Below are 21,551 nucleotides of genomic sequence, written 5' to 3'. Positions count from 1 at the left end.
TGAATAATGTTAATTTTTTTTTTTTTTTTTTTTTTTTTTTGGTATTGGGGATTGAACCTATGGGCATTCTACTTCCGAGCTACATACCCAGCCCAATTTTTTATTCTTCATTTTGAAACAGGGTCTCACTGAGCTGCTGCAAAGGGCCTCACTAAGTAGCTGAGGCTGCCCGTGAACCATGATCCTCCTGTCTCAGCCTCTCAAATGCTGGGATTACAAGCGTGCGCCACCACGCCTGGCTATTTTTTTTTTTTTCCAAATAGTTACCACATTGTTCAGAACCACCATCCCATTAATTAAAAAGCCCATCTTGTGCCAGCGGTTTAAGATAACACCTTCATCATATGCTAAATTTCCATACATATTTGAATCTATTTCTGGATTTCTGTTCCAGTCTTCTGATCTCTGTCTATTCATGTGTCAGTATCTCACATTTTTAACTCTAGAGAGTTAATAGAATGACTTAATGTGAGGTAGGACTGGACACCCTCATGGCTTTTTTCTCTAAAATACCAAGGTTTCTAGATATTTGCATGCTTATTTTTCTGCATGATATCTATATCAATTTTTATAGCTCCATAAAAAGTTTTCTGGTATTTTTATTAAATTATTTTTGCCTGGGCAGTAATTATAAATCATAGGCACATGCCTATAATCCCAGTACTTATGGGGGCTGATATAGGAGGATCGCAAGTTCCAGAACAACCTCGGCAACTCCATGAAATTCTCAGCAACTTAGTGAGACCCTGTCTCAAAATTAAAAAATAAAAGGGCTGGGGGTGTAGCTCAGAGGCAGAATGTCCCTGGGTTCAGTCTCCAGCACAAAACAAGAAAAAGGTTTTAAATAAATTTTGTGCGACCTGACACCCTTATGATGCTGAGTCATTGCACCCACGAACAAGCGGCCGATTTCCACTGGTTCCTGTCTTATTTTATATCTTTCAGGCACATTTAAAACTGTTCCTTTTGTATGTTTCTTGTTAAGTTTATTTCAAGTTTATTTCTAAGTGTTTTCATTATTACAGTTGGACGTGGAGATTTACTATCATCTTTTATTTATTTTGTATATATGAATATGATTGGTTTTTCTATGCTACTTTCACATCCAGTTCTATTCTTTTCTTCCTTAAGTTTATTTGAGCATTGATTCTCTTTGATTTTTACTTTATGTTTTCTAATTCTGTGGCTCTGGTTGAATTCTCTCTTCTAATTGCCTTGGCTCAGACCTTCAGTGCAAAAACAATCACTGGTAGAGATAATGGGTTTCCTTGCCTTGCTCCTGACCTTAGTGGAAATGGCTCTAGTGACCGTTCACACAATAGATGCTGACTTTATAGCCAGGCACAGTGGCACAGTGTCTGTAACCCCAGGACACGGGAGGCAGAGACAGGAGGGTAGTAGGTTAGAGGCCAGCCCAGCAACTTAGTGAGACCTTTAGCAACCTAGCAGAATTTCATTTAAAAAAATAAACATAGCCAGGCGTGGTGGCTCACGCTTGTAATCCCAGCATTCGGGTGGCTGAGATCAGAGGATCACAGTTCGTGGACAGCCTCAGCTACTTAGTGAGGCCCTCGTAATTTAGTGAGACCCCGTTTCAAAATAAAGAATTAAAAAATAGGGCAGGGGGTGTAGCTCGGAGGTTGAATGCCCCTGGGTTCCATCCCCAGACCCACACAAAAAAAATTAAAAATTAAATAAATAAAAAGGGCTGGAGTTGTGAGCTCAGAGATGGAAAAATCCCTGGGTTCAATCCCTAGTACCTAAATGAATAAATAAATATAATTGTTTATTTTTAAAAACTACAATTTATATATTTTATCATGTTAAGGAAGTATTTATCAATTTCTAGTTTCATGAGTGCTCTTCAAATTAGAAATAAATGTTGACTTTTATCAAAGAATTTTTCAGCATAAATGGAGATTATCAGGTGATTCTTCTAAAGTCACATAAGTGACATTTCATATTATTATTTATTTAATATTGTTTTAAGATTATTTATTTGTTATTTTAATATTTACTTACTATTATTTATTAAATATTCCATATTTATTATAATATGAAATCAACTGCATTCCTGGAATAAATCCCCCATATTCGTGGTGAGTTATTTTTCTAACATAATGTTGTCTGAGTCCGTTTTATGTTGTTATAACAGAATACCAGAGCAGATGTTGATTCTGCTTGCTAATATTTATTTTAGGATTTTTGCATCAATATTTGCAATGCGGTATTTGTTTAAGTATCAATGTTACATTTGCTTCAGAAAATAACTTGGAAGTTTTCCTTTATATTTTATGCATCAAAGGAATTTAAGTAGCCTTGAAGCCACCTGGTCTTCAAGGATTTCTCTGCGAAATCCTTTGTTTGGTGCTTCCGTTGTGGGGAAATTCCTTTACCCTTTTTCCTAATTATTCTACAATAAGAGACCTGCTGAGGTTTTCTACCTCTAATGAAGTCATTTTGGTAAATTACATTCTTCTAGGTAATTATCCGTTTCATTTTTAGATGTATTTGCACAAAAATGTGCCGAGTAATCTCATGATTACTTTCTAAGTTTCCACTTTTCAGTAGTTATTTCCCAATACTTACCCCTTAGTATTATATTTGCATTTTCTCCTTTTTCCTCAACTGCAGCAGTCAGTTTTGTTAATTTTCTCAAAGAACCAAGATTTTAAGTCTATTGTCTTCCTAGTCGCTATTTCATTAATTTATAATTTTATCTTCATTATTTCTGCTCTTGTGCCTTATTTTGCTTTCCTTGGATGAAAATATTTTTTCTATCTTGACGGATCAGGAATTCAATTGACTTCTTTTGATTTATCCACGTGCTTAAAGCTATGGAGTTTCCATCTTTTTATTGTCAATGTATCTCGTAAGTCAAGCCTCTTTTTACTTCTGACTTTTCTGGTTCTACTACAAGAGACACTAGTTTTGATAACATGCCAGGTACCAGTTTTTAATGAAATGACGCCTATCTATTAACAGTTTGTCAAAAATCATTATTGGCATTTTCTATGGACCAGTTCCTGCGCGCATTGCCAGACTTGGGGGAAAGTGAGAACCAAGATAAATGTGCTCCTTATATTTGTGAGTTTCCAATTTAACTAGGAAGACATATATTAAACCAACAGTTTAGTCACTGCCTATGTGAGTTTTGTTTTTTTTTTAACTAGAAGTTTCTGGCTTAAAAAAACATAGTGTGAAGCCGAGCGTGGTGGTGCACACTTGTAATCCCAGCATTTGGAAGGCTGAGGCAGGAGGACTGCGGTTTGCAAACGACCTCAGCTACTTAGTGAGGCCTTTTACCCTGTTTCAAAATAAAAAATATAAAATAGGGCAGGGTATGTAGTGTAGCTCAGAGGTAGAATGGCCCCTGGGTTCTATCCAAGATCAGTACAGGCACAGTCCTTGAGTCGCCGCTGGGAGAACATGACTGAAACTCACTCAGAGGGGGCGTCTCTCTGTTGTCTTGTAGTTTCCTAAGAAGGGCTGGAGAGCCAGATGAGCCGCAGGCTGGGCCCCAGGAGGAGCCGCCGGGCTGAGACAATGTCAAGAGGGCTCCTCCGCCCAGGACTCCTCCATGCCTCCTCCTCACAGCCCCCCTCCTCCATCACATAGCAGCTCCCCCGGGATGGAGATCGCGGCTGCCAACACCCTGAGTTTTGCCCCCTTCCTCTCCCCTTGGGTTTTTCTTTGTGCTTGAAAGACCTCAGGGAAAGACTGGAAGGTGTGGCTGGAACGCAGTGCCCACCCCGGGTCAGTCAGCGAGGCCAGGAGCGTGCTCCCAAGGTAGCCAGTGACGCCGGAGGGAGGCATAGGAACCACTACCCCAGGTGAGAAGACCTGGGAAGGGTCCTTAAAGCCGCTTCTTATTTTTGGAACATGTGCAATGAATATAATAGGAAGGACACAGCCCCATCCCCGTAAGAATGTCCCAGACCAGGTTGGACATAGCCGTACATGCCTGTAATCCCAGCACTTGGGAGGCTGAGACAGGAGGATCGCAGGTTCACAAGCAGCCTCAGCAATTTAGCAAGACCCACAGAAGCTTGGTAAGACCCTATTTCAGAGTAAAAAAATAGAATAAAATGGGGCTGGGGGGGGGTAGCTCAGAGGTAGAATGTCCTTGCGTTCCATCCCCAGTACCACGAAAACAAAGAAGAATATCCCAAACCAGTGCGTTAGTTATAGACTTTATACTAACGGTTGCCAAACGTATCGACCTGCCGCTGCCCTTTCAGAAAAAAATAAAAATAAAAATACACACCTCCCCCTTCCTTTTATTCAACAGGGTCAGTTATGCCCGAGACATCTCCCACCTCCTAGAATCACTGCAGTGCCCCCTGCCGTGCTGTGTCTCTGATCTGGGGGAGTCTATGAAAGAATCTTATATGTGCAGTTCTGTGCTATGAGTCTGTATTGGGATCTGGAAGAGAGAGGGGCCTAGGGAAAGTTTCCAGATATGTAACTCTGGAGAAGAGTTTGGGCAAGGAGAATGAGGAATTCCCTGGTTGGGAAAGGGGATAGAAAGAGGAGGCTCCTGGACAAGAGAGAAAAATATGCCTAAACACCAAAAAGCAATCGGGACTGTCTTGCTGGGGCCAGGGCACGGGCAAGGGCACAGGGACAGATCCCAAGGCCATAACACAGAGAGCTGGGGGGCCATCGAGGCCTTCACACTGCCCCTGTGTGCTCCCAGCGGCTGGGCTGGTTCCTTGTACCTCACCCCAGGCTCAGGACCAGGCCCACCGCTGCCAGGGGCCACTCAGACATCATTCCCAGCAGCCCAGCAGGTCAAAACCTTCCTGTTTTACAGGGAAGGGGCCCCAGGTCCCTAGAAGGCAAGTCCATTGTGTGTGGCATGCCTGGAATCCCAACCAGTCGGGGAGCTGAGGCGGGAAGATCACAATTCAGAGCCCAGCCTGGGCAACTTAGTAAGACCCAGTCTCGGAATAAAAAAATGGTTGGGATGTAGCTCAGTGGCAGAGCACCCTGGGTTTAATCCTTAGTATAATTTTTTTGTATGTGTGGTACTAGGGATTGAATCCAGGGTCATTCTATCTTTGAGCTACACCCTCAGCCCTATTTTATTCTTTATTTTGAGAAAGGGTCTCAGTTAGTTGAAGTGGTCCTCACTAAGTAGCCGAGGCTGGCTGCGAACCTGAGATCCTCCTGTCTCAGCCTCCCAAGTACTGGGATTACAAGCGTGAGCCACCGTGCCTGGCCCCTGATATAATATTTTAAAGTTTTTGTTGTTGTTGTTTCTGAGCAGGTTAGTCTTAAATAAAGCCCGACTTGTTCCCTTGTGCCAGTGGTTCACTGAGTATGCGTCTTGAAGCGCCTGTGTCAGGATCACTTTCTGAATCAATCTCTGGGGCAAGGACAGAGACCCAGAGATGGGCGTGCTTGTCCGCTTCCGGTGGAGAGGCTGAGAATCACCTCTGAGCCGCCCTGCAGCCAAGGGGCTGACAGTCAGCTCAGCTTCCAGAACTCGCAGGTTGCATCAGCCCTGAAACCTGCGGCGAGGCTGGTGACCTTTCCCCCTTAGCGTGGCCTCCTTAACCGTTGGTCCTGAGATCAATTGGCCCTGACATCCTGCAGCTCTCTGGCTCTCGACCAGGATCCAGGAATAAAGGCTGGAACTTGAATGCACAGAGGCCATGGTGCTGTGGCCCGGGCGGTTCTCATGTCTACTTCTCCACACGCTCCCATCTCAGGCTGGGATGCACCAGGGCACAGTCAGGGACTCGGAATGTGCGTTCTCATCTGCGGCGCGCCGGAGTTTCTCCGGTGCCATACTTAGCACTGGTCTCTGTGATGCCAGCAGCTCTCTAAAGCGACTGGCCGAACATCTCTCTTGGTTTTTTTTTTGTGTGGTTTTTTTTGTTTTGTTTTGTTTTGTTTTGTTTTTAATCACAACAGCTGCATGGACCAAGTGTTCCACTCAGTAGCTGGAATCCACTGAGCAGTGGGCTTTTCAGGCGGGCCTGCGGGCGTGCAAAACAGGAAGGCTCACGCAACAAAGCAGGCTGCGCTGGGATTGAATTACTGAAAAGGAAACCGCAGTATTGATCCGTCTTTTAAAGGCATCTGACTGCAGGGGGAAAAAAATTGGAGGACTGTGTCGGCTCCGGATGGAAATTTCCACAGCAAAAGTTCACATCCTTTTGCAACATGGAAGCCCGGTTTGATTCTGGGGCAGGCCTCATTGCTAACATTTTCATCCAGGTGAAAGGCCACAAAGAAAATCCCTGAAGATAGTTTCCCAGGTCAGGGACCTCTTGGGAATACACAGGGCCTGAGGGTGGTTGTTAAGTCAGGCTGGGGTCTGGCTTTAATCTATCAATGGCAGGCTCAATCCACTGCCTCAGTAGCTCATGCTGTGAGCATTAAACATTTCCATAATAGACAAACATATGTGACCCTTTCTCTAACAAACTCAAAAGTTGCTATAATAAATATATGTATCCATATGCATATGCACATATGCATATATACATATATATATTTGGGGTATATATATATATATTATATATAATATATATATACATATATATATATATATATATATATATATATATATAATAATTTGGGGGTACTGGGGATTGAACCCAGGAGCATTCTACTCCAGGCCACTCCCAAGCCCCCTTTTAAAAAACTTTGAAACATGGTCTTGCTAAGGCACTGATGCTGGCCTTGAACCTGGGATCCTCTTATCTCGGCCTCCTAAACACTGAGATTATAGGCGTGCACCACCAACCCTGACTTATATTAAATCTTTGGAAGAAAGGAGCTGGAGTTTGGTCTTTATTCATAGATTGTAGGTGAGGAAACAATGTCAGAAAGGTCCTCTATGGTCCTGGGTGAAGACTGGAGCTCAAGGCACCCTGTCCTTGCTGTAGCCAGTTGTTACTCCGATCAGCCAAACACTCGGTGCAATTCATAACCTATAATTCCTTCAGTGGCCCACTTCATTTTACTTTCTCTTTAGCATACTTGATGTTTTTTCTGTGACCCTGGATACACCAGGAAATCTAGAACCAAATTTAGAGTCCCCAAGGGGCCACCACGTCAACCACCACCTCGTTCTCGTATGTAGAGCCACGCTTGTCCGCCACCCTGATTCTCCCAGTTGTCTTTGACAGACTCACCCTTGGGCTGCAGCAGCCCGCACTGTTGAGAGAGGGAGCCCATAAAGATGCTGATTTCACATGAAAAGCGCTGTTCTTGGTTGAGAATTGTGTTTAAAGACTCTCGATGTGTTCATTGTTTAACGATGTTTGTAAATCAGATATTAAATGGAAAGCTTGATAAAGGGGTCACTCATCCTTTACCTTCTGTGGGGGAAATAGAGCCTCCGTCATCTGCTATCGCTGGGTGGACATGAGAACTCCAGGTCCCCTGGCCACTGGCCAGCCTGGCCTCATCTGCTGCTGGAGGGAGGAGCTCTCCTGAGGTCAGGTTCTCTGGCAGTCCAGGCCCTGCGTTTCTGTCTTTTCTGACCCTTAGAAAATAGCTGGCACATGGATACAGGACTGCCCATGGATTGGGCTACCTTTGCTCCTCAGATAGCAGGACTATTCCTGCAGCTCAGCGGGTGCACAGTATATCAGAAGTTCCTGGATTGGCATCACAGTCTGAAGGGGCTCAGAACTGTGGATCTAGACCAACTGTCCCAGCCTGAGGCTGTCTGGCGATTCATCAGAGCCTTGCTAAGCTAGATGTGGGAGAACAGTGAGCTTATGGGTGGACGGCCAGGCACAGAGAGAGAAGCCAGATCTCTTGCTGCATAAATTAATGTAATCTTTAACAAGTTGAAAGAGCTATGGTCAGGAATGGCCGGTACAGATGGTGCAGATTCTAGAAAGACCAACTGAGATTGCTGAGCTCCGTGTCATCGGGAAAATATGCCAAGAAAAGGCAGCTCAAAAGACTCAGTTTTAGATGAGGCTGCCTCCCGTGACCTGGTTGCCCAGATAGGCCAATCCAACCTTAAAACCTGAAGCCCTCGATACCCCGCGGGGGCCACAGCAGGACCTGCTCCGCAGCAAGCCCTCCTGATGCACCTGTTTTCTAAATATTTGTGTTACAGTTGTGCTGGAGAAGGATGATGGTAGCTTGCTCCAAGACAGTGGCCAGGGGATGGACCAAAGTCGTGGGGGAGTCGAGGGATGTCGATAAGGACATAGACTCCACAGCACTTGGCCTGGAGGTGAGGAGAGAGGAGATAGCAAGGACGGCGGCCGCGCCCTGGGGCTGGCACCCAGGAGATGCTCAGGGACGACCTGCCCAGAAGGTGCACTCAGCGCCGCAGCATGGGTGGCACTGCGCTGCGGGGTTTCCTTCCCTTCCTCCCCCAGTTCCTCTTTCCCTCCAGGGCCAGGGCCTCTTCCCACCCTACCTGTGTCTTCCTCAAGGGTGGCTCCCTACACCCCCCCCCACCAGTGCATCAGACCTGGGGTCCTAGGGTTGATGGCCCTTCAAGGAAAGGAGCTCTAGGGTGTGTGTGTGTGTGTGTGTGTGTGTGTGTGTGTGTGTGTGTAAGACAGACAGACAAAGGTGGGGTGCAGGGTGTGTTTCCCCAAACACTTGGAATTCCTTCTCACTGGGACCCCCTACTTCCTCTCTTCCTGCTTTCTTTACCTGGCTGACCCCATATCCCACACTTCTCAGCTCCCATGAAGCCACCAGCAAAGGCTTTGCTGACCAAGCACCCTCAGCCCACACCCCTCTTATTCTCATGGCTCACTGTAGGGAACCATGAACAACTGTTGTTGTTTTTGTTCTTTTTCTCCTTCTCCTCCTCCTCCTCCTTTTCTTCCTCGTCCTCATCATCATCATCATCATCCTTCTCCTTCCCTTCCTCCTCCTCCTTCTTCTCCCCTTCCTCCTCCTCCCCTTCCTCCTCTTCCTCTTCCTCCTCCTCCTCCTTCACCTCCTCGTCCTCCTCCTCCTCCCCTTCCTCCTCATCCTCCTCGTCCTCCTCTCCTTCCTCCTCCTTCTCTCCTTCCTCCTCCTCCCCTTCTTCCTCCTCCTTCTCCTCCTCCTTCACCTCCTCCTCATCATCCTCATCCTCCTCTCCTTCTTTCTCCTCCTCCTTCTCCTTCTCCTTCCCTTCCTCCTCCTCCTCCTCGTTCTCCTCCTTCACCTCCTCCTCCTCCCCTTCCTCTTCCTCTTCCCCTTACTCCTCCTCCTCTTTCACCTCCTCCCTCTCCTCCTCCTTCACCTCCTCCTCCTCCTCTTTCTCCTCCCCTCCTCCTCCTCCTCCTCCTCCTCCTCCTCCTCCTCCTCCACATTCTCTTTCTCCTTTCATTGTTGTCATTGTTTTCTTCTTTTAATTCTAATTCTTTCCCTTCTCCCCTCCTTTTGTTGTACTGGGGCTTAAATCTAGGGGCATTCTACATCTGAGCTCTACCCCAGCCTTTTTTGTTTTGTTTTGTTTTGTTTTGTTTTAAAACTGGGTCTTGCTAGGTTGCTGACAGTCTCCCTAAGTTGCAGAGGGTGGCATGAAACCTGCTATCTTCCAGTCTCAGCCTCTTAAGTACTGGGATTACAGAAGTGTGCCACCACACTCATTTTGTGTGTGTGTGTGTGTGTGTGTGTGTGGTGAGTACTGGTGATTGAACACAGAGGAAGGGGTCTACCTTTGAGTTACACCCCTACCCCTTTTATTTATTTATTTTTTGAGCCTCACTAAACTGCTGAGGGGCCTTGCTTAATTGCTGAAGCTGGCCTCAACCTTCTATCCTTCTTTCTCAGCCTCCCAAGCACTAAGCTTACAGCATGAGCCAGCAAGCCTCTGTTTGTTTATTTTTAAAAGTCTGTCTCCCTCATCACACTAGAAGCCCCCGGAGTGAGGCACACATCTGCTTGTCCTCTGCCCTGTCCCCACATCGGGCGCAGCATTGGCATATAGCACGTGCTCAATAAATAATGGCCGTGGGCGAGCCTGGATGCGGCGGAAGACGCCCGTCTGGCAAGGACAAGGCTTCAGACCGCTGTTCCAGACGGCTGGGAAAAGCCAGCTCCCGCCCGCGCGCTGCCCGTCCCGGCTGCTAGCTGATGGACATCTCAGTCAGTCCCTTCCACTCCGGCCTGCTACCCAGTGACTAGTAGATGTATTTCTTTAGGCATTTAAGACCTTTCACGTGTGCACACACAACGGCTTCTAACATCTTTTAACATTAGCCTGGAAAACTGACATGAAAACAAGCGCAGGCTGTGAGTTTCTAGGTGGTTTTCCCTCTGGATATAATAATGTGGTGTCGGGTCATATGTGCAAAAAAGGGCAGTGATTTCCGACCCTTAGCATTAGTTCTAATTTTTACTATTCTCTGGCGTTGTTCTTCGTTTCACCTAAAGAAAGTAGGAATGAAATGTCTTTCTCAGCGTGCTGTCGTGGTCAGGTAGCCTCGCGATGTACAACTCTCGGGGCGCGTCCCCAGCTGTGCTGCTTCTGCCAACAAGCGGGACATGTCCCATGAGCATTTTGTTATCTGAAATGCCCTGTAGAAACGACGGTGTGATTCCTGGACCTGCAGCTGGGGGGCGTGGGGGAAGACGCGGGAGACCACCCACCCACTTCCGCAGTGGGGCTGCCGTGAAACTGGCCCCAAGTAATTGGCTTTGTATTTTCCAACATCCTTCAGAAGTAGAAAATATACTTCCTTGTGAATCTGGCTATTTAAGGTGTGTGTGTGTGTGTGTGTGTGTGTGTGTGTGTAAGCTAGAGTGTAGTAGGTCACCTGAGCCCTACAGACTGGCAGCTCCATCCCAGCTTCCTTGGCTCCCCGGCACCTTGGAAACCTAGATTTAGAACACTGAAGTTATGTCAAGGATAATTTTTCTATTAGTGTGGTACTGGGATTAAATCCAGAGGCTTTTTTTTTTTTAAATCTCTGAGCTATATTCCCAGTTCTTTTTTTAAATTATTTTTTGTTTTGAAACAGGTCTCACTAGGTTGCCAAGAGTCTCACTAAGTTTCTGAGGCTTATCTTGAACCTGTGATCCTGGGATTATGAGCATGTACCACCAAGCCTGGCTTCATTTACTCTTAAATTTTTTTTTTTTTTTCAGCACTAGGAGTTGGACCCAGGGACTTCACAGGCTGGCTCTTTTTTTTTGTTTTGTTTTGTTTTTTAAGTTTGCATCAAATACTTAGGATGGTCTGTTAACCTAGCTTTATGAAGGCCTCCCGAGAAAAGCAGCGGCTGGTAAACAGCGCCCGCCCGGCTTCTGCGCTCACCTGGCTGTAACCGGAAGGCTTTCAGCACCGCACACGCCCCGGAGCGGCCTCCCCTGAGGGTCTAGTGACTGTGTAACTGTGATCTCCCACTAGGTCGTAACGCGCCGGGCAGGAGCTTCCTCGGTGCACCTGCTCGTTCCGTTGTTGAATTATTTATTCATTTAGCAAATACACCGTCGACTTGCAGGCCTGGCCCAGGGACATAAAGGGAAGCAAGACACACACAGCGCCTTTGGGGCCCTGCCGTCTTCCTGCAAGAGGAGGAGGAGCTCCCGGTTTGGCATTTAAGGGCTGATGGCGACACAAATGACCACTCACAGCCGCCACATTTAAACATCGGAGGGGATAACAGCAACGGGACAGCTTCTTAACATTTACCTGGGCACTGGGGGTTCCAGTTACTCTTCACCTTAAAGAAAAGTGAGAACTGCTGTTTGGATGTTAAAGAGGCTGTGCTGGGCTCTTGGAACAATGTAGAGAGTGCAGGCTACCTTCCTTCTTTTCTTTTTCTCTTTTCTTGTGTGTGCGTGTGATACTGAGGATTAATCCAGAAACATTCTACCTTCTAGCTATTCCCCCAGCCCTCTTTATTAAATTTTTATTTGAAAGCAGGGTCTCACTAGGTTTCTCAGCGTCTCACTAATTTGCTGAGGCTTTCCCCAAACCTGTAGTCCTCCTGTCTCAGACTCAGTACTGGGATTACGCAGACATGCATTCACCAGAGAATGTTCTAGCATCGAGGTGTGTATTGGGGGATGCAATGGTTCTTTCCTTTCAATCGGCTATTTAGAATGCCTGGCTCCCAGCCGGTTCAAGATTCAATTAACATTTTCTGACATCGACTCTATCAACGTCTTTTTTTTGTTGTGCGTGAGTGTGTGTGTGTGTGTGTGTGTGTGTGCATGTGTGTGTGTGTCACTAGGGATTGAACCCAGAGGCATTCTACCTCCAAATACACCCCCAGCCCTACTTTATTTTTTATTTGGAAACAAGGTCTCACTAGGTTGATGAGAGGCTCACTACTCACGGAGGCTGTCCTCAAACCCTCGATCCTTCTGTCTCAGCTTCCCCAGTTATGGGGTTTACAAGTGTGCGCCACCACTCCTGGCTACCCTCTATGTTTTTAACAAAAGAATCAACACCAACTTTATCCAAAATGCTTATGCATATTTAGCTAAGCGGAGAATACTAAAAAATTCAGTTTAGGCAATTTAGATAAATATGCAGCTATTAAAACGGTTTCTAGCAGAAGTCTGAATGGGTTATTTTGCTAGTGAAAAAAGGTATCTGGCTTCTTGGCCTCATCCCCACCTGTCATTGGTGTATTTCTCTGGCGTCGCTTTTTTAACTTCCTAGGCGGCTCAGGATCTAGGCTTAGGGTCAGCATTGGGGGTGGCGTAGGAGGCGAGGCTTGTGCCACGAGGATCTTGCTGTAGGATCTGAACTCACCCTTGTTTATGTTGCGCTCCCAAACTGAAGGGGGAAATGATGGGAGGTCAGCGATCCCGTCTTTAGTACTTCAAAGATTATTTCTGGAAGAGGCTAATTTTAGTTTTAGAAAGTTATTTTCAGAGCTTTGAAAAAAAAGTCATGACTTTTACCAAGTGTATGCCAATAAATATTTAATTTTGAATATGTCCCAGCCAGTCGTGGTGAAGCACGCCTGTAATTCCAGTATTTGGGAGACTGAGACAGAAGGATTGTAGGTTGGCGTGGTGGTGCACGCCTGTAATCAGTACTCTGGAGGCTGAGACAGGATTGCAGGTTTGAGACCAGTCTTGGCAATTTAGCAAGACTCTTTTATTTATTTATTTATTTTTGTGATACTGGGGATGGAACCCAGAGGCTTTCTACTCTGGGCTACACTCCCAGACCTATTTTTTATACTTTATTTCGAAACAGGGTCTCACTAAGTTGCTGAGAGCCTCACTAAGTAGCTGAGGCTGGCTTCGAACCTACACGATCCTCCTGTCTCAGCCTCCCAAGTGTGGGGATTACAAGCCTGCGCCACCACGCTCGGCTGCAAGACTATTTTAAAATAAATAATAATAGTAGTAGTAGTGATGATGATAATAATAATAATAATAATAATAATAATAATAATAAAGAGGGATGGGGTATATCTTGGAGTAGAATACTTCTGGTTCAATTCCCAGTACCACAATAAATAAATACGCAAACAAGTCCTAATTCGGCCATATAGTTTAAAAGACTTGAATTTCTCATCATAGTTAGAGGAAGTTTGGAAAATATTAAAAAGTATAAGGAAAATTTGAATTTCCTAAGTTGATGATTTTGCTTGCTTCTTTCCTTCTTAGAAGACTTTTTTACTTGTATAAATGCATTTTTATTTTAAAAAAAAGTTAATGGATGGACTAGTTTTTCCTGTCTCCGTGCCTGCCCTGGCCTCCTGGGTGCTACAGTCATAAACAGGGTTAGCGGGGCTGCATCCAGCCCTGTCTAGAGTTGATGACAGCCTTTGCTCGCATCGGTTAGAGTTTTAGGCAGATTTCCCTAGTGGGGATAAGTAGATTTGGGGTGAGGAGTCTACAGATTCCAGGGAGACAAGGGCCCCGTCGGGGTCTGAGGTAGGACGGGATGGGGCTCTGCTCTGCGGGGCTTGGTTATTGGAAAGGGTCACTATATATTCTTCCTTCAAAAGACAACCATATTCTCAGATTCCAGAACCACATTCTCAATTCCTCAGTTTGAAACAAATATTCGACAGTTTGGATATTTTCTCCAGCTTATAGAGACAAAGCACTTTGGCTGTTTGCATTTCCGTTTTCTTGAAGTCCTAAAAAACAGCTGGCAGATCAGAAAGAATAGACAGTCTTCACTACTACGTCCCCAAACCTTCACGCTTTTTTGGGAACCCAAGCTGTTATCCATGTAGAAAACTTAACCAGATCCTTAAAATATATTAAAATATTTCTGATATGCAGAAAGCTGTTTAATAGATACCTTTCACCTCGGTATTTGACATACATTCAAAATGAAGTGTTGCCGTGTAGTTAAAGTCTCCTGTAGACCTCCTCTATCCCCAGAGAACTGCTCTCTTGCATTTGATAGAATGCCTGTGCTTTTTCTTATTTTCCAATGATTTTATCTTGCATGTTTTAAAACTTCATATAAAACTCGTGCTATATGCATTAACTTGGAATTTGCTTTTTCCTCTTAATTTTATAATCATGAAATTTATGATTATAAAATTGGTCCTTTTACCAATAAAAAAAAGAGACTATCTTCTCTCTAATACCGATGTTCTTGCCTATATTTAAAAAAAAAAACACTACTTTTAAACATATTTTTTGCATCTGGAGACTTAGATGAAACAGTGCTAACACTGGATTTCTGAGAACATGCAAGCCAAAGGTCAGCCAGGCAAAGCCCCGGCAACCCCGATTCCATCCCAGCGCGGGTGGAAGATGAAGTCGTCTTCCTCTCCCTCACGGGAGACACTCTTTTCCTGCGAAGCGCTCTCAGCGGCCTTTCCTCCCCTCGTGCTGACCTCTTGCTCTTCAGTGTCTTCAGATACAGACGCTCTTGTACGGACCACAGGACAAGAGGACCCTGGCCACCCAGCAGTCCATAGACAGCCTGACCAAGTGAGTTGGCTTCCCTGGCTCTTTCTCTTTGAGCATCGCCTTCCTTCCCTATCCCAAAGCTCACAGGAGCTGGTGCTATGAGATTCTGCGGGAAGTTTTACTAACCGATTTCCCACAACTGGCACAAATTCAGTTTTCTGAAGACCCAGTTGTAAGATATCTTCCTTGCTCGGGAATTAGAAAGGAATTCTCTCCTTTAGGGTTTTCAGAAATACATGCGGACTTTCACCCTCTCGCAGCCCACGGCCCCGCAGGTGCCTTAACCTGCAGGGTGTGGTTTCCTGGGGGCGTGGCCCGCAGGAAGGTGTGGCCTCATGAGGCGTGGCCAACCAGGGATGTGGTCCACCGGAAGGTGTGGTCTCCTGGGGGCGTGGTCTGCTGGAGGGTGTGGTCTTCTTGGAGGGCGTGGCCTGCTGGGCGAGGCTTAACATCTTACTGCTCACTGGGAGGAAGGTAATACCTTACGGGAAGGTAATAGAAATTGAGAATCAAATGAGCGGACCTAAGGCCAATGGCCTCAGCCCGGCCAGGATGGTGGCAAGGAGTTAACACAGGGGGAAAACATCCTCTCTCTTATTTCCCCTCCCGAGGCTTCTCGGGGAATGTTTCGGGCCCACTGACAGAGCTGGGTGGAACTCACTCCCTGCTTCTTTACAGGGCCGCCGACAGCGCCGTGAAACCGAGGCAGCCGATGAAAACCAAAGTGGCGTTCGGTACCACTGTCCCAACGCACAGCGCGCAGGGGAAGGCCAGGCCCAACGTGGCGGACTGAGACCCCGACCCCACCCCACCCCACCCCACCCCGGAGAACGCTTTGAGCAGACCTGGGCTGCCACGGGGGTGCTGTTCAAACCTCCGTCCGTCCAACCAGAAGATGGAGTTGAACAGCCCGTCCACGGATCCGCAAGGCCAGCGTCTGCTGGCTGCAGAAGCCACGCAGATACCCAAGTCCCTCCGGCCGCACTTTGACAGTGACGCCCTCCAGGGTAATCTGGTATTTCATACTTTTTTTTTTTAATCCCCCGCAGTGGGTTTTCTCGCCAACAAGAATTTTTACCCATCAGCACCCCTGTGGCTGAAAGTTCCTTTTCAAAGATTCAGAACTTCCCGGGCAGGAAGGTTGACTTGATGTCCCACTGCACATATCTCCGTCCGCAGCCAGATCTGGAACAAAAGGTTCTGGGAAGAGCCCTTTCTTACGGGAAGGTAATAGGAACTGAGAATCAAAGGAGAATTAAACGTAAATAAAAAGACACCTGAAAGTGCTGGTGTCCGCGTATACTTTTAAGATGAAGACTGGGGCCAGGGGTGTAGCTCAGAATCAGAGCATTTGCCTAGCATGTGTGAGGCCCTGGGTTCCATCCCCAGCACTGCACACAAATTAATTAATTAACTAATTAATAAGACTGCCCCGGGGTTCCTTGAAGCCTAGAATGGTGTCGAGGAATCACTGTCTCCCTGCTCACGGTCTGAGTCACACACTGAAATTTGCTGAGTACCTAGTATGTTGAGAGCTGGGTACAGCTGGGCATAGCGGCACCCGCCTGGGATCTCACCTTGGGAGGCTGAGACAGGAGGATCGCAGTTTCAAAGTCAGCCTCAGCAATGGAACGAGGCTCTCAGCAACTTGTGAGATCCTGCATCAAAAAATAAAACAATGCCGGGCATGGTGGCGCACGCTTGTAATCCCCGCTTGGGAGGCGGAGACGGGAGTATCAAGCTGGTTCAGAGCCAGTCTCCCTGGCTTAAGAGACCCTGTTTCCAAATAAAAAAATGTAAAATAGGTCTGGGAATGTGGCCCGGGGGTAGAAGGGCTTCCAGGTACCCCAGTACCACCAAAATAAAAAATAAATTTAAAAATTTAAAAAAATAAAACAAGGCTGGAGCGGGGGTGGTAGCCCCCACACACACACACACGCAAGTGCGTGCACACACACACATACACTATGAGGACATAACAAGACACATACAGTCCCAGCCTCTCACCCTTCGCCCATGCCCCTCATCCCACGGCCAGTGGCCAGTGAGGCTGCAGGCTGGTGCTGAGACAGAGGCAGGACTGTGGCCTGAGGCCCTTGCACCTCAACCCCCAGTGGAAACCCCAATCGCACCGAGTCCATCGGGGCAGGTCAGCACCTCAACAACTGAGGGGTGGCAAGCCAGGCATGGCGGCGCACGCCAGTAATCCCAGTATTTGAGAGGCTGAGATGAAAGGATTGCAGATTCGAAATCAGCCTCAGCAACTTAGTGAGGCTGTCAGCAACCTAGCGAAACCTGTTTCAAAATAAAAAAAATAAAATAGGTCTAGGAGTATAGCTCAGAGGTAGAATGCCCTATGGGTTCATGTGGTCCCTGACACCACACACACACACACACACACACACAGAATTTATGGGCGACATAAACTAAAAAGAACCAGAGCATTCTGGAGAGACTGTCCTTGTCCCCCCCCCAAGTGGGACTGCTGACCAGGGAGGCCATCGGGCACGTCCCCTCCATCCCAGGCCCAGGCGCGTGTGATGACAGCGAGGTGCATGAGGGAGAAGCCGGGCTCGCTGCTCACCGGGCATCGGTCTAGTTGAAGTGTGGATGGAGGGGCAGCGCTTACACACATACCACACTGGAGCCTGCTGGGGACCGTTCATATTCCCCACCTCAAATTCATTCACAGCCCCATCCCCAGTGTATGTGGAGATAGGGCCTTTGCGAGGGGATTAGGTCATGAGACGGAAACCCAGGTGAGCAGGGCTGGCGTCCTTATAAGAAGAGGAGCAGAATGACAGAGATGATCTCTACCACACGCAGCTATAACTAAGAAGATAGCTGTCCCCAAGCCAGGAGGTGGGTCCTCATCAGAAAGCACATCTGTAGGCACCCTTTTTTTCCCCCATCCCTTGGTACTGAGGATTGAATTTAGGAGCATGCTATCTCCAACCTACACCCCTCCATCCTTTATTCTTATTTATTTATTTATTCTTGCTAAGTTGCTGACCTCAACCCTGCGATCCTTCCGTCTCAGCCTCCCAGGTACCGAGATTACAGGCGTGTGCCACCACACCCGGCTCTGTAGGCGCCTTGACGTAGAATTCCCCGGTCTCTAGAATGGTGAGAAATAAATGCGCTGTTTCAGCCACCCAGGCTGTGATATTCTGTTACGGCAGCATGTCGTATTGTTGTTGTTGCTTTGGTTTTTTGTTTTTTGGGGGGTTTTTTTTTCAGTACTGAGGATGGAACTCAGGGGCATTCTACCTCCGAGCCACACCCCCAGCCCTATTTTTTATTCTTTATTTTGAAACAGGGTCTCACTGAGTGGCAAAGGGCCTCACTAAGTAGCTGAGGCTGTCCGTGAACCACGATCCTCGCGTCTCTGCCTCCCAAATGCTGGGATCACAAGCCTGCGCCACCATGCCTGGCTACAGCAGCACGTTTAAAGGAACGTGAATTCTGATTTTTTTTTTTTTTTTGGTTCCTTTCTGTTTTTCTCAGACGATATCAGGGAATCACGAAACTAAATATCTCTTCTAAATTTCCACCACACCCTCACCCTGAGAAAGAGTGAATTTAGGAATGTCTTACTAAATGTCTCCCAGGAATCAAATTTAACTTCCACGAGAGAGGAAGAATACAGCTATTCGTGTTTTTATTTTCGATAAAAGGGCAACAGGTTACAAACAGGTAAAGACATCTAGCCATTCTTTAATCTCAAGCTACTGCTAGTTTTCAAGTTCCTAAGAAACGGCCATGGGTAACTCACCTTCTAATTGGCACTGAAGGTAAACAACTGTCCCAGCACAGTCTGGTTTTACCACTGAAAGTCCTGCGTCTCAGGAAACCCCTCCATCCTGGGCAAGACAGGACAGAAGGTCACATCCTGTTGGCACTGGTCTTTCAGACTGAGGGTGACATTTTCACCGCACACTGGCTGGTATAGACTTGCGTACAGCTGGCCTGTGCTTTGCCTATGGGCTTTCTTGTTTGTGCCTACAGTATTGAGTTATGAGTTGGGTGAGGAATTAAAAAACTGTCTCTTCTCATGCACATTTTCACCCAGTAAATCTGTGCTACCGCGAAAACCTGCACGTAAACTCATATTAGCTTCAATTAGGGTTAAAATGAAACCACGCCGCCGGGCATGGTGGCGCACGCTTGTAATCCCCACGAGTGGGAGGTGGAGACAGGAGGATGGCGCAGGTTCAAAGCCAGCCTCACTGGCTTAAGAGACCCTGTTTCCAAATAAAAATATAAAATAGGTCTGAGAGTGTAGCCCGGAGGTAGAAGGGTTTCCAGGAACCCCAGTACCACGAAAAAAAGAAAGAAAGAAAGAAAGAAAGAAAAAAAGAAAGAAAGAAAGAAAGAAACCACACCAAATCAACTGGAAAACATCCATTCTCTTCAGGAACAACGTGGTTTTTTCTTTTTCCTCAGGCTTTTATTTCTATACATTTTTTTTGTGACACTTTGCTTTATAGGGAACAGGTTAGCAAAATCAGCTTCTTAGATGATTCCATTTTGAACAGACATATCCTAAACGAACTATCAAAACAGTCAGTGGGAAGTTGAAACATTCAGGGAATACTATTCTGCCTGAACAATAATAAACAGGAAAAGGCCGCTGTGTTCCATCCTGCCCAGTTACCCCTGGAGTGACTGATTTCTAAAAAGTACAGAGCTTTGGGGTGACCTGTCACAATGCCTAGGGCAAAGCGTGCTCCTGGGCGATCCAGAGACCTAGTAACTGGTAACAACTCATGACTCCACACTGGTAAATACGTCAAGAAAACTATCTCCTTGAAGATATGCATTCTAACTTGAGAGGTGAAAACCAAGATCTGAGAAGTTTATTTTCCAGAACAAGTAAGCTTGGGTCATGGTGTTAAGCACCTGTTCACATCAGCACCCGTTCACAAGTTCACAGGCTAGGACGGGGACATCCAGCTAAGCTCACTCAGATTCACGACCGCATTCTAATCCATCGCTTGGACGAATACCATGATCAACTACGGGGAAAATAAACCTGCCCATCTTGGTAGGAGAAGTAACAAACCTTTGCAAAGCAGCCTGATCATCACTAGCTCGTCTGGCAGATGGGCTGCCAAAGTTGAAACTTGCAATTCAAACTGACTTCCTTCCTTTTTATTTTTTTTAACATCATCTTGGAAGCCATGCTGTATTTTTCTTCCACTTATTGGCTAAGAAAACTCACTTCCCTAACCTGCCTGCTACAGTCATTAGTGGGACCAGAAAGGTGCACCTGTGTGTGACCAGGGAAGACCCTCCCGGGCCGCGACCATCATAACCTTCCTGCAGGTGGCACTATCTCGGATCCTTATTCCTCTGTGTACCTGGTTGGGTCTGGGAGACTGCTACAGGAAGTTCAGCTGAGAATGACTGATCTGGCCTAAAATAATGCTGTGCTGCTGGAGACGCCTATTTTTATGTGATACTACACCTTTAAAGACGGGAGCTTTAAAAACAACACCCACGTGTAAAATAAAACAAATCAAAAGGAGCAGGCTCGGCCTAGGATCTTAGCTCAGTGGCGTACGTCTGCAGGTTCACATTCTGTGGCCCTTGACAGTGGGGCCTTTGTCGTCCAACAGTGCCTGTCCTACTGCCTCAGTGCTGGGCTGCAGGAGAGGCGGCCAGCTCCTTCCCCCAAACACAAACACCGTGCTTTATCTCATCTGTGTTTCCTGGACAAATGGCTCCCAAGTGTAGAAGGCGTCTGCAAGTTGGGTGGCGGCTGTGGCTTCTTGACCCTTCGCTCTTCCAGCTCAGAAGGCGCTCCAGCCCGTGCGTGGTGAGCTGGGAGCAGCTCCTTCGGGAGGGACAGTCCAGTCTGCCTTTCGGTTCTGATTTTCCTGTGCACCATCACGTTGCTGGTCCAGCTGCAGTCTGAGGGCTGACACCCCCAAGGAAGGGTTTACCTCCCTCCCACTGAAACTCAACATTCTGGTGCTAAGGGCTGAGGCCCAGAGCAGCTCCAGAAGGCAGACTCTGAGAGGGGCCAGCTACTCCATGACTGAGGTCATAACAAAAAGTGCTCAAACTGTGCGCTGCTCAGGCCCTCGTACCGCAGAGAGCAATGGCACTGTAAGCAGTTTCCAACACTTACTTCCCGGCCCACGGGTCCAGGGCAGGGAAATTTGTGCAAACATAGCAGGTATGTGATTTGGAATATCACAAGAGACTACAGATATCCTCTCCATAAATAAGACACTATATTTTTTTAAGGTTCTGCACATGAAAAGCAACTCATTCAAGTCTTGAAGTGAATTTACTCCTCTGACAACTTACTTTTCTCTAAAGATTAAATCATTTACATTTTTCCCCTAAGATACAGTCTTGCTTATTTCCTATGATTTCTTTTGGAAAAGGATTTGGGAAGAGAGAAAATATACTTATTTCCCCCTTACCATGTTAGTTTATTATTTTGTATTAGCACATGCAAACACAATCTACTCTTAGATGTATTATTTTAATCTGGTTAATGCGGAGGCATCTTACCTACAAATAATTAGTCGTTGTTTCAAACAGATGCAAGCCATGCCTGTGACCAGGTGGTAGAAATCGGCTCTCCAAGTGGAGAGAAAACTTCAGGGAAAAAAAGGGAACTTCCTCAGGCTAAAAAAGATCAAAGGTGTTTTGTAAAAGTCCCAACTCAAAAACAAAATTCCATAGCCTTTAAAGGCAGAAAT

At 46.5% G+C, this 21,551-nt stretch overlaps 1 protein-coding gene across 1 annotated transcript in view; it reads left to right on the top strand.

Moving 5' to 3' along the window:
* TTC23 (tetratricopeptide repeat domain 23) overlaps positions 1-15,625 on the top strand; it is a gene marked incomplete at both ends in the record, with an annotated part of 70,013 nt that extends 54,388 nt beyond the window's left edge. The window contains 2 exons of the mRNA XM_080691705.1: positions 14,771-14,853; positions 15,511-15,625. Of these exons, the coding sequence (XP_080547831.1) occupies positions 14,771-14,853; positions 15,511-15,625 (198 nt within the window). The remainder of the gene's footprint in view (positions 1-14,770; positions 14,854-15,510) is intronic.
* Positions 15,626-21,551: the final 5,926 nt, after the last annotated feature.

The sequence above is a fragment of the Muscardinus avellanarius genome (assembly GCF_963383645.1).
Source record: "Muscardinus avellanarius genome assembly, chromosome: 3".
Classification (NCBI taxonomy): Eukaryota; Metazoa; Chordata; class Mammalia; order Rodentia; family Gliridae; genus Muscardinus; species Muscardinus avellanarius.
This window is presented reverse-complemented; position numbering and strand designations above follow the sequence as displayed.